Source organism: Carya illinoinensis, chromosome 8 (assembly GCF_018687715.1).
Source record: "Carya illinoinensis cultivar Pawnee chromosome 8, C.illinoinensisPawnee_v1, whole genome shotgun sequence".
Lineage (NCBI taxonomy): Eukaryota > Viridiplantae > Streptophyta > Magnoliopsida > Fagales > Juglandaceae > Carya > Carya illinoinensis.
In genome coordinates, this window is record NC_056759.1 from 12,271,255 (window position 1) to 12,288,342 (window position 17,088).

At 32.7% G+C, this 17,088-nt stretch overlaps 3 protein-coding genes across 4 annotated transcripts; 1 reads left to right on the plus strand and 2 right to left on the minus strand.

Annotated features, from left to right (window-relative positions):
* Positions 1–5,412: 5,412 nt before the first annotated feature.
* LOC122318054 (protein SENESCENCE-ASSOCIATED GENE 21, mitochondrial-like) lies at positions 5,413–6,207 on the minus strand. Its single transcript, XM_043135183.1, has 2 exons — positions 5,968–6,207; positions 5,413–5,814 (listed from the first exon to the last, which is right to left on the minus strand). The coding sequence occupies exons 1-2, from the start codon at positions 6,039–6,041 to the stop codon at positions 5,583–5,585; spliced, it is 306 nt and encodes a 101-aa protein (XP_042991117.1). The 5' UTR covers positions 6,042–6,207; the 3' UTR covers positions 5,413–5,582.
* A 2,720-nt stretch (positions 6,208–8,927) lies between these two features.
* On the plus strand, positions 8,928–13,418 carry LOC122274756 (U1 small nuclear ribonucleoprotein A-like). 2 transcript variants are annotated; one of them, XM_043083778.1, is made up of 6 exons: positions 8,928–9,066; positions 10,635–10,814; positions 10,904–11,076; positions 11,287–11,380; positions 12,288–12,376; positions 12,777–13,418. In XM_043083778.1, the coding sequence occupies exons 2-6, from the start codon at positions 10,730–10,732 to the stop codon at positions 13,065–13,067; spliced, it is 732 nt and encodes a 243-aa protein (XP_042939712.1). In that variant the 5' UTR covers positions 8,928–9,066; positions 10,635–10,729; the 3' UTR covers positions 13,068–13,418. The 2 variants fall into 2 exon arrangements, with proteins under 2 accessions (XP_042939712.1, XP_042939711.1); XM_043083777.1 differs by lacking the exon at positions 8,928–9,066 and having other exon boundaries at positions 10,418–10,814.
* A 251-nt stretch (positions 13,419–13,669) lies between these two features.
* LOC122274757 (mediator of RNA polymerase II transcription subunit 28-like) lies at positions 13,670–16,821 on the minus strand. Its single transcript, XM_043083779.1, has 4 exons — positions 16,550–16,821; positions 14,975–15,154; positions 14,075–14,187; positions 13,670–13,927 (listed from the first exon to the last, which is right to left on the minus strand). Exons 2-4 carry the CDS (start codon positions 15,150–15,152, stop codon positions 13,793–13,795), a joined length of 426 nt encoding a protein of 141 aa, XP_042939713.1. The 5' UTR covers positions 15,153–15,154; positions 16,550–16,821; the 3' UTR covers positions 13,670–13,792.
* Positions 16,822–17,088: the final 267 nt, after the last annotated feature.

Here is a 17,088-nt window from a genome sequence, read left to right on the forward strand (position 1 = left end):
ATGTTATATATAGTTTTATGATATGCAAGTAATGTGCACTTCATTTTTTTTAAGAAAAGTTAAGTCTATCATTAAAAAAATTATTTTTACATATAAATTCTAGATTTATCTACTTTTTTTCAAAAAGAATAAGTGAAACTTGCACACTCTAGAATTGTAAATATCATTATTTTTTATTTTTTAATAAAAAATAGATATAAATTTATAAATAATAAGGACATCTCTTTATAATATTAATTACTTTTTCGTACTCCTTATGTAATTAACTAATGTAATTGATTGCATCATTGTTTTAATATAAAATAACTGTTTTGACCAATTACATGAGTGGAATGTGTAAAGATTACGAAAAAGTAACTGTATCTAATATAACTCATTTTAAGTATAGAGATGATATTGATAAGTTGCAAGTCTTACCTATTTTTTTTTTTAAAATGAGTCAATATTAAAAACTACATAAAATATTTTTAATAATAAATTCTAATTTTTTTTTAAAATATATATATATATATATATACAAAACTTACACGTTAATTCTAAGAAAGTAGAAGTTACTTTTTTAAATATAAGTTAGTATATACAACAAGACCGAGCTTGAATATTATTATTTTTAATTCATACAACCAATCCATTAATGCATGTTTTTTTATATTTTTGGAAAAGGTATATTGTCTCCACCACATGATTTATTTTATAATATGGTGTTGGAAGATAGAATCTTAATCGGCACATGCCAACCTTCAAAAAGGGCCACCTAGCTAATTTCATGGCAGGTACTAGCTAGCTATGTTGGGACATTGGAGTGTGGAAAACTCAATCATTCGTTAATATTTATTGAAAATATAATATAATTAAAATAAAGATGGAAAAGATGGCTTTATTTAAAGATGATATAAGATAAATATTTTTATCATAACAAAAATAAATTAATTAATTTAATAATTATGAAATTAAATCCAGATAATGATTCAATCAAATTATTGATTTAATATTATTTTCAGAAAATAGTTTACTAAAAACATATGTTTATATGAATGTACCTGGCTTTCACTTTTCTTCAAGTTTAAAACAAAAACAAAACATCCAATAAGAAGTTCAAAACTCTTAAAGAACCCCCATTAATTAGAAAGAAAGGGATGATTATGTTCATAAACAAAAATATAATTGCATATGTACGCGTGAAGATTGCATGCATTATTTGAAAATCCAATCTAAACTAATCACCAAATAATTTTTTTTTTTTAAAAGTGCACGCATACAATGAAGAAGCGTGAAGGGAAAATTACCAAATACCATATTTTTTAAAAAATAAAGATTTATAAGAACTTGAGTAGGCCTGCTACCTGCCCTATACGGGCTGGCTACTGGCCACTTCGTCCTTGGTTTGACATAGGGGGCCAACTTATGGAACCTGACACCCGATTTCATTCTGCATGGGCGGATAATCCCTTCCAACTACCAGGCAAACGGATGGTCTTCCCTGTCTAGAATTTTCCAAATGCCCCAAATCTACAAATTTGTTCACCAAATCTACATATCAAACTTCAAATACACAAATCTGCCAAAAGAATAATAAGAAATACATAGATAAAAAAGGAGATGAAGAGAAGACACAAAAGAGAAGACATGATGTGAGGCTAAGGCAGGCAACGAAAGAAGAGATGAAGAAGATGGGGACTTTGGACAGCGAGGGGATTGAGAGAGAAAAGAGAAGGAAAGAAAAAGATAGAGAGTCAATCTAGGGTTTTTTTTTTTCCCCCATATATACTTCTATAAGAGATAGATAGACAGACATAGAGAGGGGGTAATTTATCTTAAAATGAAACAATGTTGTTTTGTGGAGTTCATAAACTCTCTAAAACAGTGTCATTCCATAACGAAATGTATTTTCTATATATATATACACCTGGGAGCTTCTTCGGGCAACCACACAAATTGCTTCCACTTCAAAATGGCTTACACTTGTACAAAACTAACGAATGGTGTGAGGTAATTCAATTTGCACTCAATTATCAATTAAAAGTCCTATAGTGATTTAGGGTGGCTACCACCATTAACAAATCCAAGCAACCAAGATAGTCTATTTGGAACAATATGGTTGCGACTAGGTTTGTGCAACCTACTCATCGCTTTGATTGTACTAAGTGCAAGTGCAAATTGGGTTACCCTAATAAGCTACACACAATGTTTGCATGCTTAAGTTCTAGTCCTCATGGTGGTCCATGCAAGAGTTCTACATTGCTTAAGTAAGACATTTGTATTAATTTGACCTCTTATATAAAAGTCATACTATAACTTCACAAAATATGCATTAGAAAATTTGAAAACTGTGTTATTTGTTTTTAAATTATGGTCATATTTACAAGTTGGGTAAAAAATAAAAGTATTTTTAGTCACTTTTTGGCCCAGTGGGCCATAGGCACTATTGGAGTGGGTGAGGTAGGGCGGGGCAAGGCAAATGAGGGGTTCACCCTTGCATCCTAGGGGTAGGGTGTCGGGGCCCCCACCTCCTACTCATATAGGGGCAGGGAAGGTGAAGGGGCTACCTCACCCATGCATGGATGGGTAGCACCCCTACACGAAGGAGTCTTTTTGTAGTAAAACTAGTATGTCAACCTTTTAGGATCATGAAGGGAAGGGTGAGGTCATTGGTTCTAGGCCCATGGAAGAGTACTCTCTTTATAAAAATAAAAGGAAAATATTTTAACTACAAAGAGATTATATAAAAATAAACCTATAAACTGGTGTAGTTTGATGTAGTACATTAAATTGTAATATTATTTTTATTATAAAGTATATCTAACGGATTCTATGAAGCCGCATCAATTTATAAATTTACTTTGTGTAATTTTTTTATATTTGTAACAATTTTAATAATAATGAAAGATGTAGATCTAATTGCTTTGAGTGACGTGCACGTATTGTAAAAGAAGAATAATATTTGGAGTTATAAGAGCATTGACATTGGTTTAGCTATTTTATTTTTCAAAATTTGACTAATATGCAACTTTTTTTATTTTAGCTAATCACTCAAAAGTTGAAATCTACATTGGATTAGCTATTATACTCTCTATAATAATAAAATATTATTATTTTTTATTATTTATATTTTTTAAATTATTTTTTATTTTTTTAATACTTTTTATTTTTATTTCACAATATCCAATATTATTCAAGAATTATATATTTCAGTTTGCACAACAGAATGTGAATGAAACTTGGCCACTGGTGGAAAAATAAAAGGGATTAACTGTACGAGTGAACTTGAAAAATGATTAAATATTCAATATGAAAAGCTACAGTTCATTTCAAATATGACTTCTCTTTTAAAAAGACTGTAGCTCATCTTGTAAATGAAAATAGTTTAACTAATTCAATATAGATTATTTTTTCACTAGATTGGCTAAATTATAAAAAGCACTGACATTTGGCTAAACCAATGTCAGTGCTCTAAAATATGTAAGTCTCGAGCATTTTTTTTTTAAAAAATAAGTACATATAAAATTTATATAAAAAAATTATATTTTAATTGTAAATTTTTACTTTTTATTAAATTAAATGAACGAGAGATACACATCTTAAGACAAGGTGCAATTACAAGGTACAAATTGCAGAACTGAAAGGAATGTACATTTTTAATATGTTACCAAAAAGGTTGCAAGTGCGGCTTGGAAGACTAAAATAATAATAATAAAATAAAATAAAATTGAAAACGAAATAATATGTTACCACGAGATCAACGTTGTGCAACTTATGTGGGCTTGGGGATTGAATACCGGCGTAACCGGCACATTTAAATAACAAACTGACAAAAAAAGTATACAAACATTTTTAATTGCAGTTTTTCAGTTTTGGATTTATTTTAGGTTTTTTATTTGGTGTATAAACATTTTCAATTAAATCAGTTTACTATCTTTCAGCCACCTGTCCAATCGTAAACTGAAGGATACTCATTATCTACAAACATATTAAACTACTTATTGAAGTGAAGGATTAAACAAAAACAAATAACAATATTTAAAACACGAGAAATAAAAAATACAAAAGATAATCGTACAAATTCTCTCTTTCAATCTATCATCAATCATGTTCCGTGCGGCCGAAATTTCGTAAGCATCAAAGTTTGAACTCAGATATAACGCGTTTTTAATTTGAAACTGTGGTTTTGTTTTCTAGGTTGCCACCTTGTTCTTCACTGTTTCTTTCAAAGTTCAAATGACTTTTATTTGCAGAACTCGTTGAAATTGTCATTTTTTCTCGTGAAATTTTTAGGAAAAAATATAGTTGTAAACATAATTATATATTAATCTGTACATTAATGTGATGTAATTGATCAAAAAGTAGATTTTATTAAAAATAATATTAATTTAAATTTTAAATATAAATAAATCAGTATTATTACACAGATTAGTACGCAGCCGTATTTATATATAGTAAAACTCAATTTTTAGAAATGGATTGCCTTCGACAACAGTACGTATGTGTTTTGTATATATATATATATAAATAGATAGATATGAAGCCACCCCCAAAAAAAATTTATTTAGTATTGAATAAATTTTAGGGACGAGAAACATCTCATTTTATTTTATTATTATAATTTTTTTAAAATTTTCATATAAAATAAAATAATAATTTAATTTTTTCAAATATTAAAATATTAATAACATTAAAAAAACTTTTATTTAAAATCATTTAATCTCATTATCCAAACAATCCATTCAATTTTTAATTTTTAGCATCTTAGGTGGATTTGAGTGTTGAGAAAAATTATGAATAATAATAAAAAATAAATAAAAAATAATAATAAAATAATAAATATTTATAAAAAAATAAAAAAATAATAATAAATAATAAATAGTAATAAGAAGAATTAAGAAATATGCTTAAAGACAAAATGAAAAGCAGATGCAGATCGATATAGGGTACAAAAACAAAAACCAAGCAAGAAGAGAACCGCCCCACGATCCCACGGCTTGACCTTCTTTACACACAAGAGGGACATCCAACATGAACCGCAACCGCCGATGCCCACAAGTACATTCCGAGGTATATAAATCTTCCTCTCGAAACGCTCAAACCAGAGCAAAACCACCTTCATGATCGGGATTTCTGGATGTGGATGGAAAAATGATGTCTTTTCATTCCCAGTATTATTACGGGTAACATAGGTGCATTTTTTATTTAAATGATTGATATTTAAAACAACTTAAAATGTGTGAGGAAATATTGGGGATGGAACTCATTCTGAACATATTATGAGTAGGAAGAATAAGGCCATTATGGATTTGTAAATGTTTTGTCTCATTCATTCTAATTTTCTTAAATTTTCATATAAATATAATAAATAATTTAAATTTTTTAAATTTTAATTAAATTTTTTAAATTAAAAAATAATAATAATATTAAAAATTAATATTTTAATAATATTTTATTCATTTTTATCTTTCATCAAAAACATAAAACATCTCTTCTCTAATGCAAACCAACCCTAAATATGAAATTTTTCCATTCCTATCAGAACCTAACAAACATGGAAAATGTTATACTAGCTAGTCGACAGTGATACAGATCGAGGGCACTCAGTGCTTGGTTTGCAAGAGCAGTGCACGCAGCTCTGCCACGTCGACCTCGTCCATGCGATTCTCCGGTCTGTAGTAGCCGGTAACGGGGTCTGGGACCCAGGCCACCTTCTCGGTGGACACCGCCGCAGCATCTTCTTCTGCCTTCTTCGCCATCCTTGCACCCGATGAACCCCCTCCTCCTCTTGCTACCGTAGCCATTATTCCTTGTGACGACGCCGCGTATCCACGCCTGTATCAGGGGTAATAAAAAAATGAAATCTTATACATCTTGGCATAGAATATAGATTTGTCTCTGAAGAACAAGCATCGATTTACCGGGACCAACAAATTATAGAAACAAAATCATAAGGTGTTTGATAAAATTTTGAATTTTTCCCAGTACCTGCTTATAGCATTAGAGAATCCATCGAAGAGGAGAGAAGAGAAAAGCTTAGCGTTGGAGAAAGAGCGAGCCATTGTGTATTACTCGTGAGCAACCGCAGAGAGATTTTCCAGCGAGGAAAAAGAAAACCTTCCACGGCAGCGAGAAAAGGAGAGCTAGAGAAGAGAACCTCAACGCATTCGACTCTCCCCCAAGAAAGCTTCTTTGGAACAGAGGAGGAGGCAGAGGGCTCTATATATAGGGCCGCCTAGCGAAGTAGGGCAAAACAGATGACCATTACTGTTACTGAGACATATATTTATTTAAGGAAAAATTTCTTTAAAAAATAATTTAGTTAACGTTTCGAAAAAAAATAATAATTCAAGGAAAAGTAACTTAAGGAAATTAAAAGAGAAAGGGACGTGCAGTAGCTTCCACCCGAATTAAACGGACGGATCATGATACAGTTACTTTCTTATTACTCTTTTTATTATTTTACTATATTTAAAATTTTTATTATTTTTTAAGTATTTTTTTAACATATTTAATCATTAAAAAAATTAAAAAATATATACTATTTCATTAATAATATCTTTCTTAATTATTAAGTAAATAAAAAATAATAAAAAAAGTAATAAGAGGTTAGTAACAAATTCTAAACCGCGTCAAAGCGTCCAAAGCCTCTCGTTCTTTGCGCAACCCTTCCACCCAACTGATCTTTTTGGAGAGAGCCTCCTGCGTTTTTATTTTATTTTTTTAAAAAAAGTAATTGTCATAAATTTTAATTATATTTAAATACTTAAAAGGAAGAAAAGTGGGGACGAGTAGTGCAGTGTGAGCATCTAGAAAAGGGCAAGGAAGGCGGCGGGTAGCAACCGTCCATGAACCGTGTGGAAAAGACGACGGAAGAATGAAAGAAAGAGGCGGCCACGACCGAACTCCGGGTCCAGGTGGAGACAGGGTGTTTGTGTCTCGGTCTCTACTCACCAAGTGATTTTGGTATTGTGCACCGTATTTCCATTAGCATCTCTCTGTCTTGTTTTGTTCTGGTGCGTGTTGTATTCTTTGCTTCAAATTTTTAGGTGGCTATCATTCAAACCCTTATCACCCATCCTAGAATCAAATAATATGCGAAATCGATCAAAATAGATTGAAAATAAACAACAATTAGGGCAAGTTTGGCGGTAGAGATAATAATTTTAAGTTTAAGATGAAAGTTTAAAATATTATTTTTTAATATTATTATTATTTTGAAATTTGAAAAAATTAAATTATTTATTATATTTTATGCGAGAATTTATAAAATTTTTAATAATAAGATGAAAATTTTAAATTTGAGATGAGAATTCTTATTTACCAAACTTGCCCTTAATCCTTCACCCCTAACTCATTTTATTTGAATAATGCTAAATGTAGTTTTAGGTTGTAAAAGTCTCGGATACTCTCTTTAAAAAAAATAGAATATACTTTTAAAAAAATAATTTTTTTATATGGGTTTAATATTTATCAACTTTTTCGAAGAGATTGCTATGCTTGTATATCTAAAACTGTAAATAGAAAAATGATATTTACAATAATAAAATATACAAATATCACATTTTTTTTTAAAAAAATAAATCAATATAGAATTTAGATTAAATTCTTTTTTATTTTTTAATAATATTTTCCTCTTTTTTAAGAATGAGTGCGCATCATAAACACAATACATAACTCATGTTGGAGAAATTTAAAACAATAATACTCACACCTTAAGGATTTGCTGGATTTATATGGATATTCGTGTATCATACAACTTCCAAAATGTTATTCCCAATTTGCCACGTAATAAAAATCTAGCTAAAAAGAAAAAAAGCCATGCACGTGACAATAGCACAGGCTGTTCATGACGGACATACGATGCATCATGAAAATGGAGACTGGTTGGATTTCATTTCCCTGGCTGGGGGTCATCAGTTTAAACTTTAAAGTGAAACGGGAAACCCGTGAATCCCACGGAAATAGTACTGCTCGGCCTGCATGCAGCCTCAATAGACTTCACTTTTATTATTCATTCATGGAAAAAGTTAGAGATACGCTAGGAGCTCTCACTCCTTTTTTTTTTTTTAACTAGTAATTAAAAAATATTGTGTAATAATATCGTAATTTTTTTTCTTTTTTTAAAAAATACTAAAAAATGTTAAAAAAATAAAATAAAAAAATTAAAATAGCCTAACAGGATCAGGAGCCCCAACGGTGATCGTAGTCTGCTGCCAGTATGCAGCGTCGTTCGGTATGTATCTTGAATATCAAAAATGCTTTGGATCCAAATTTGTGTCTCGAATGTAATTTTTTTTTTTTAAATTAGTTATTAATAAAGTATTTTTTAATGATGTGGTAAATTTTTTTATTGTTAAAAAATATTTAAGAATATAAAAAATTAAAAAAAAAAATCTTTTTTTGCCTTTCTCTTAATACTGCTACTTGCCTCGACATGGGTTTGACAATTTTTTTTATTTAGTAATTAAAAAAATATGTTTGAATAATATTAAATTTTTTTAAAAATGTATAAAGATATAAATAATTAAAGTAAAAATTAAAGACTAAATAATATAAGAAAAAATTTATTTATTATTTATTTATTTATTTATTATTTTATTATTATCTTATAATGTGATATTAAATAATAAATTTAAAAATAAAATATAATAAATAATTTGTAATTATTTAATATTCCGTTATAGACGATAAGTTGTCACTATTGGCTCGCAGCTTTATTTCTCACTGTTTAGATTCTGTGGTTCTTTTGCTCACAACCCTGCATAATCTTTTATTTCACGGTATTGCATTACAATGGGCACGGCCTATTGTTTCTGTCTCGAGTGTTGTTGTAAGTTGATGATATGCAGATGCCAGATATCTTGTCATTTACAGCAAGACTGACACTTCATGACATTAACACCAGCTATTACATGCTCCCCTCCTCACTTTACCTTTATTGCAGTAGCTAGCATGCAGCAATGCTATAGGGGCAGCCGGCATGGCTTGGCGTGCATACGCGCGGTCCACTTCATGGGGACAGAGTCAATGAGTTGCGACTGCCGGCTGAGTCGAAGTGGAACTTTTCTTCAAAAGCTTAACACGGTATAACTATTTTAAATGGAAGAGTCGACACTTCACTTCATCTTTAAAAATCCGAAGATCGACCACCTCGATCCCATATCTTTAAAGTTGATACGGATCGTTCCAGATTTAGCTCTACTTATTGCGCATGTCATTATAATTATTGCAATTAGTGTTCGCCTTTGTGACGCATATCCTAATTTAATTAGGTCGTCTTATTAGAGGAAAACACATCAGATATGTTACCATACTGTTTGAAAAGCTTTTTGTTCATCATAATGTTTGATATGGTCTTTGAAGACGTACAAATCTTGCATATTTTATTTACAATCTTTGATTGTTTCTCATCATTACTTTATACTAGATTTAAAAAATTTTAAAGTCTTTCATTGGATCTGGACTCTAGAACTCCTATCTTGAAATTGAAGAAGACTTTTATGAGAAGTTTGGCCAAAAAGTCTTCCCAAATTGTATGTACTTGTATCCCTTTATTTTTTACATTTTCTTTACCTTACACCTTGACTACCCTTTTTACTCTTTGTTCTATTTCTTTTTCTCTTCATTTTATTTCCTAGTGATGACTCTTTAATAGGTTGAGTTTTGAAAACCATTTTAGATCTTGTGATATTTTACCCCCTTATATAATCATGTATGTATAACTTTTATACCTTCAACAGAAAACTGATACATGATTAATATTTACATGAAGAAAACACAAATTTATAGGAAAAAAAGTTGACCAATTGGTGACCTTCGGCCAAATTCTAGTAGTATCTGGGTCATAGCACTTTGCTACTTCTGAGCAACAACTGAATTGATGGTGATTACTTTGGCCGTGTCTTGGTATGGCCAGTAGTCATGTTGGCCACCCGAGCGATGGTGAAGTAGTGAGGGTAATCTTCAAAATAATTAGGATTAGAGATTTTTATGTATGATTTATATTTTAGTGTTTTAGTTTAGGTCCTATCTAATTGTGTGTGGTTAATAAGGCCTGGTTTGGATACAAATATGCTGTCATCTCACCCATCCTATTTTAATATTTAAACACTATAAATATAAATATTTTTTTTAAATCTTCAACTTTTTCATCTAATTATTACTTAATTATTAAATTTTTCTCAAACTTCCAAATAAACTACAAAAAATAATTTAAAATTTTCAAATCCTAAAATAAAAATAATATTATAACAAAATTTTAATTCTATAATATTTTTATTGAACCTTTTCTCTCTTATTTCTCAAAATTCCATTAATCATTTTAATTTAAATTATTTCTAACTCATCTCATCTTAATTCAAATATCTCACTACTATTCACAGAATATTTCAACTAATTAATCTCAACTCACTAGGCCTAATTGTTTTTTTTTTTTTTAAAAAAAAAAGTACACATCCTCTGTGTGATCTGATTGGGAGAAGTTTATCTTTTGGGCTCTCTATGGGGCTGAGCCTGTAAATTTTGCATTTACTGATATGAGCTATGAGTTGCTCCATTTCGGCCCACTAAAAAAACTTCCAAGCCCATATGGAAACGGTCTCCATCCTGCGGGCATTGTTTAGGGTAATCTTTCCGATCGTTAATCTGGACAGGAATAGCGAAACCCTCAAAGCACTGCACCTTCCCACGGTCGTTAATCTGGACAGGAATAGCGAAACCCTCAAAGCCCTGCACCTTCCCACCTTCAATGGCGGAGGCTACTACAGGCACCGAGGTCCCTCCCAACGTGACTATATACATCAACAATCTCAACGAGAAAATCAAGCTCGAAGGTACTGAGACATGCACTCTCAATCTCCCTCCACATCTTTCTATTTCGAATCTTTTTTTTTTTTTTTCAATTTTGAATTTTAAATGGCAGAGTTGAAGAAGTCGCTGCTCGCGGTGTTCTCGCAGTTCGGGAAGATACTGGAGGTGCTGGCGTTCAAGACGCTGAAGCACAAAGGTCAAGCGTGGGTGGTCTTCGAGGACGTCTCCTCCGCCTCCAATGCCCTTCGCCAAATGCAGGGCTTCCCTTTCTACGACAAGCCCATGGTGCAATTCCTTTCGATTGATTTCTCAATCCCCATTTTTTTTCTTTCTTTCTCGCTTTCAATATTTTGTGTTTACTCTTTTTTCTCAATCCCCTCGGCAGAAAGTTGCCTGCATTGCTTTTCTGTTACTATTTTTCCCAATTTCCGTTGCACTTGAATTTATTTCTTTTGTTAACAATCGAATTTGATGGACATTGTGTAATTAACACAGAGAATACAATATGCAAAGACAAAATCAGATATAATAGCCAAGGCTGATGGTACTTTCGTTCCACGGGAAAGACGTAAGAGGCATGATGATAAGGGTAAAACACTTCCCTCTTCTCTGTTCACTTGTCTCCTGAAACTGTTTTTTCTTTCTACTCGTACAGTTAGAACTCTTTCACTGTCGAAAAGCTTTCTTCAGCACATATGTCATGAGTGTATGTATGCATGGTTGTATCGTGTTTCTCGTCTTCTCTTTTTCTCTTAGGCGTGAAACGATGTTTGGGTTTTGTGGGATTCAATTCAGTATCCTGACCATTTTAGAACTCGATGTTGGTACTGACTTTTTACTTGGAAGTTCGTAGAAGATTTTGTCATTGATATAAGATTCGGGATGTGGATATGATGTGATATATATATATAGCTATGGTGATGTGAAAACTCCATAAGTAGGATGAACTAGGGCCTTGATTCAATGCTTTATATATTAGGGAAATGCTTATATGCCCCTTCTATTTGCCCCCTCAAAGTGACCGCTGGTCACAAATTTTTTTTTTTTTACTTAGTGATTAAGGAAGTGATTTTAAATGTATTGATATTTTTTTTATATTTTTTAAAAATGTTTAAATATATAAAAAAAATGTGAAATGAAAAAAGAAACAAAAAAGAAAAAAAAATTTACAAAGGGCGGCACGCCCAGCGGTAATCGGCGGCATAGTAGCATCGCCCTATATATTAACTTATTGTCTTGTATTTATAGTTTTGAGTTTTGTTTTTAATCTGACAAGCATCATTCTTTGTACGTTAGTTAAACTTTCCTAGGTTTTAACTTGTAACTATTAGAAATAACTTAAATTCATGTGCTTTTTGGAGGATGGCTTCAGTATGTGTTTAGGAGGATCCACGTTATATTTCATGCGTTCCAAAGTTAAATTTATAGGGGTACTCCTGATTTTTTATTACCGTTTTGTCTTTTAAAAAGTTTTAAATGCATCCTTAATGTACCAGGAAAGAAGAAGAAAGAGCAACATGATGCTAATCAAGCTGGAATGGGTCTGAATCCTGCATATGCTGGTGCTTACGGTGCAACACCTGCTGTAAGTACTAAGCATGTTTTCCTAGTTTCTGGGCATAACTTCTGAATTCATTGCAAGATACGGTTTCCGAATCTAGGATTTTATTAAGAAAAATTCTTCTTGTCATCCTCACACTTCACACACCATATTTATTTTAATTTTTTTTTTCATTTTTTCTATAATAAATATGTAGTGTGTAAATGATAAATAAAATAATTCAATTAGTTTAATAAGAATAAAATGAAATAAAAAATAAAAAATAATATTTTAATATATAAAATGTATGGTGTAGGATGATGTATAACATTCCTCTTTTATTAAACATTGGAAATGTCTGTGCTTATATGCAATCTGATGTGCGTGCAATTTCTTCGTCTTTACTTAATTTTCTTATACAAACGTTACTGTGTTGTTCGTGCAGCTCTCTCAGCTACCCTACCCGGGCGGAAAGTCTATGCTACCAGAGGCACCTGCTCCGCCAAATAACATTCTGTTCGTGCAGAATCTTCCGCATGAGACAACTCCCATGATGCTGCAAATGCTCTTCTACCAATATCCTGGTTTTAAGGAAGTTAGAATGGTGGAAACAAAGCCAGGGATTGCCTTTGTGGAGTATGGAGATGAGATGCAATCAACGGCAGCAATGCAGGCACTCCAAGGTTTCAAGATAACCCAACAGAACCCTATGTTGATCACCTATGCAAAGAAATAGATGAATGGGTTCTGGCTTTTGATAGCCACGTGGGGAAGGTTGCAATTGCATCTTCAACTAGATGTCACCTACTGAATGAGATGTCATATCTTCTCGTATGCTTTTTTGTTGCTTTGTTACATTCTCAATACAAAGAAGCCTTTGGAAGTTAATGTATTGTAGTAGTTGTAATATCAGTTATGGTCTTTAGCCCCATTTGAGAAGAATTAAGTAGCTTAGCTGACTGCTTCTTGGTCAACCTACCTAAAGTTTCTTTTATGTTATTCGATGAGATCAGAAACTGTTACTAGGTTTACTATTGTTGCCCTGTGTATCCCACAAAATTGAATCTCTTAATCATCTTAGCTTAAATTGTAGCTTTCTCAATCTCAATGCTGCGATTTACAACATTGGAATGAGTTTTACTTGAATGAGTTCCACAGATGGCACTTTGTGTCGGTCCATTTGAGGCAAACCAACTCCATTCCCTTTGCTGAATGTTGCAAACTTGCAGTTTGCCATCTCTCATTCAATCATCCATAGCACCATGCAAGACTTGGAATTTGTAGCCGTTATGGATTCAAGAAATATTTCTAGTCCTAATTTTATATAATACAAAAAAGGGAGCGCAGATAAAAAAATTCCATTGGCATGTAGTAAGAATCTTACGTGACCAGGAGCATGCAGCACCAAGAAATTTGACTCCAATTCAGAAAATAGCGAGCTTATTGCTTACAAAATAATCTCTACACCCTCTTCAACTGGATGTTGTGTTTGTCCAGTTGATCTTTCGAATCTTTTCTCCACCCTTGGATCAGTCTCTCCTGCTTCTTGATAATGTCACTCTTCATCCTTAACTCGTCCTCCATCAAAGCAATATCCTGTTAAAAGCAGAAATCGCAATGAAGACTTCGAGTTCACAGTAAATTTCAGGAGCAGTGGTCGGATATACAATATCAACTGCAGATGGCCATTGCAATACCTTATATATATATTTTTTTTGGGAAGTAATGCGACCTTTGGGTTACCTTTCCAAGTGTTTCAACCTTTGTTGGCTGATCTTCACGTTGCAGGCCAATAAAATAAAGCTGAAGCTTCTTGGCAGCCTCCATAAAATCTCTGGCATGCCTTTCCACATCAACTGTCAGTCACAAATTTGACACCTTTTAGCATGTACTAAATGTGAAGACAGATTGAGCCCTTAAATGAGCAAAATTTTCCAAAGTCAGCTTTCGAATTCTTCCGTCTTACATCTTGAGTTTGAGTAATCATTCAGAAAATAGTCCTGTTTTGAAACAAAACATCTATTTCTGCCGTTACCTTACGGCTATTCTATAACCAAAAATAACGCTATAAGCATCATGTGATTCCTTGACATCAACCAAAACTAGAATGCAAAACACAATCTCAAGGAGTCAAGCCTACAGATGCATGCACTTACGTTATTCACATTCATGTTTGGAAATTATAAATTTTAGGAGACTTCCCTACAACTGATACAGCAAAATGCTTCCACATTCTGCAGAAATATTATGCTTTCTAAGTCGTGAATAAAAAAAAAAAAAATTGATTTTTCGCACAAATTGTACAACAGTTCTCTTCAAAATAAAGCAGAGAAGACCACCAGAGACTGTCTTCTAGGAAGGTCCAAGTCCCATCAAATTAAAACCACTCCTAAGCTAATATATGCTTGACGCTATGAAGAAACACTAGGAATAAAAGTGTCCTAGTTTCAGCAACACGAAAAGAAAAAATTCATAATGGAAGTATAGGTAATAGCCCTTCTGGTCATGCAAAAAGAGCAATGCCATTATGCCAAGCTAAAATTAAGACAGATGAAAGAACTATACCAATGGATTCTTTGATGAGTTTCTATAAACACGAATGACCAAGAAGAGTTAGAAGAGTGGGGAAATGGGTCCGCTTACTCTGATGAGAAGGGTGTGGAGAACGGTCTATAGCTTGAAGCTCTCTCGCAGGCAAGCAAGGAAGCAAAGCAGCCTCTAATGCCATGACGCAAGCAATCGTGTTGTCCCTTGGAGGCGGCGAGGACTGCAGCTGTGAGTCAATCTGGTGTGGCTGATCCACTGCTTGTCGCTCTGCCATTTCTATTCAAATAAACCGATAGGGAAAAAATCAGAAAAAAAGTACAACAAAGCTACACACAACACGAGAGAGAGAGAGAGAGAGAGAGAGAAGAAATGTGCCTGTATGACAATTATGTTTCAAAGACTCAGAGAAGCCTAGACAAAAGCTCCGATTTGAGGTCTTTTTGGGTCTTTCCAATTGTTGGTTTTTCCCCCAGAAAATGGACCTTAGATTCAGAAGATGAACGAAATAGAATAAGGACATGGGGCTTGGGTGTCGACTTGAAATTGGCAAATTCTGATTCTCTAGTATTTAGAACCAAAGTCTTGAATTCCATTCCCGTGACTGTTCCGGTTAAGGTATTAAAACGGAATATTTCAATACCGGTACGTTTCGATATACTGTTTTGGGATAGTTGTTATATAGATTTACATATACATAGTAAAGCTATATTCCAAATTAAATAACAATAAAAGTCTTAAAAATATACATAATTGAAAAACTCAATATTTCTCAATAGAAAGTTTAAAAAGTGTACGTACTTGAAAAACTCAATATTACTTCTAAGTTATTGATTCAACTGTTAAAAAACATAATCACTGATCTTCATAAAAAAGACAATAAAGACATTTTTATACTCCTAAATAATGATTTAAAAAAAAAATGCATCAGCTAGACCATTAAAGCCGGAGTTGTGGTATTTGCTGCAAAAGAACCGAAAGAAACTAATCCAAGTCATGATTTGTAGGGGAAACAAAAGCACAGAACTCCAAATCTTAACCAACTCAAGTTTTAAAAATGGGTTACAAACGCTTAGCGTTGTTCCCCAATAAATTTCAGCAACTCTTCTTTAGCATTCAATTTCTTTTCAAGCTGGCACAACTTTCTCGATCAAAATTATACTCATCTTTGCACAAATTATCACTGAGAACTTTTAAAGTAATTTGTCAAGAATGTATGCCATTAATATTCCACCATCCACCCTTACAGAAAAGGTCAAAAGAAAAAACTTTTGATGTGTGGCACAGAATGGACCCAAACCCTAAACATGTGACATATAAATCTTCATATCCCAGTTTGCTTGACTCTTAAAGCTACATATAAAGAACAAGTATGAAATTTATATACAAAAAAATGAAGAAGTAAGCCAAATAAAAAACAAAAACAGAATGAAAAATTCATATTGAAGCAATGGTTCTTCAAAAGGTTCTTTCAACAGTTCAACTTCTAGAATACTATAATCAGTGACTCAGTACACGCTAGCTAGCTATCAATCCATTCATTTTCATTTTGTTAAGGTTTTTCAAAGTCATCTAATGCGAAAAGAAAGAATTGGTTTTGAGCCAGCTACCGAAAGATTCGAAACTCAGCAATTCGATACCAGTTGTCATAACAAACTTGCTTGAGCTAAATACCTGTGGCGTGGAGTGTGCGACGGCTTCACGGACCTCGCTGCGACGGCGTGGATAAGGCGTTGGCGTCGTTCGTCGGAGAGACTATGGAGAGTGGAGACAAGCTAACAGAGAGAGAAAAAAAAAAATGAAAGGGAACGTTAGAATCAGAAATCTGGATTTTGATTTCGCACGAAAGGCGGAGTATCAAATTTTGAATTCCGTTCGTTCATTACTTGAAAGGAATATTTCAGTATCAATCTATTTATGTGAATCGGGGTGCCATTTAGAGATATTCATTATACATAAATTATATATATATATTTTATCAGAAAATGAAATTCATTAATAGATATCCATTTGGGGTTGCAGCTCCCTGGCTGTTCGGCTACAATGAAGGTGATTTCTCCACTATGTGATCTACTGAGCTACTACCATTCGGCCTCACTGTCACGTCAAAAGTAATTGAGGATTGTCCACATCGAGAGAGGGTCCCTTTTTTTCGATCTCATTTTTTCCCCTTTGAATACCATGCATTACAATGATCCTTGTGCGAATGGCTT

What these genes read in the sequence shown, in the direction of transcription:
- LOC122318054 (XM_043135183.1), bottom strand. Translation starts at nt 6,041, where the DNA reads ATGGCTCGCTCTTTCTCCAACGCTAAGCTTTTCTCTTCTCTCCTCTTC. An exon ending in TTCTCTAATGCTATAAGCAG is followed by an intron (nt 5,815 to 5,967) that starts GTACTGGGAAAA and finishes CCCCTGATACAG; the next exon opens with GCGTGGATACGCGGCGTCGT.
- LOC122274756 (XM_043083778.1), top strand. Translation starts at nt 10,730, where the DNA reads ATGGCGGAGGCTACTACAGGCACCGAGGTCCCTCCCAACGTGACTATA. An exon ending in CGAGAAAATCAAGCTCGAAG is followed by an intron (nt 10,815 to 10,903) that starts GTACTGAGACAT and finishes TTTAAATGGCAG; the next exon opens with AGTTGAAGAAGTCGCTGCTC. An exon ending in CTTACGGTGCAACACCTGCT is followed by an intron (nt 12,377 to 12,776) that starts GTAAGTACTAAG and finishes TTGTTCGTGCAG; the next exon opens with CTCTCTCAGCTACCCTACCC.
- LOC122274757 (XM_043083779.1), bottom strand. Translation starts at nt 15,152, where the DNA reads ATGGCAGAGCGACAAGCAGTGGATCAGCCACACCAGATTGACTCACAG. An exon ending in TCCACACCCTTCTCATCAGA is followed by an intron (nt 14,188 to 14,974) that starts GTAAGCGGACCC and finishes TGTGACTGACAG; the next exon opens with TTGATGTGGAAAGGCATGCC. An exon ending in AGGTTGAAACACTTGGAAAG is followed by an intron (nt 13,928 to 14,074) that starts GTAACCCAAAGG and finishes TGCTTTTAACAG; the next exon opens with GATATTGCTTTGATGGAGGA.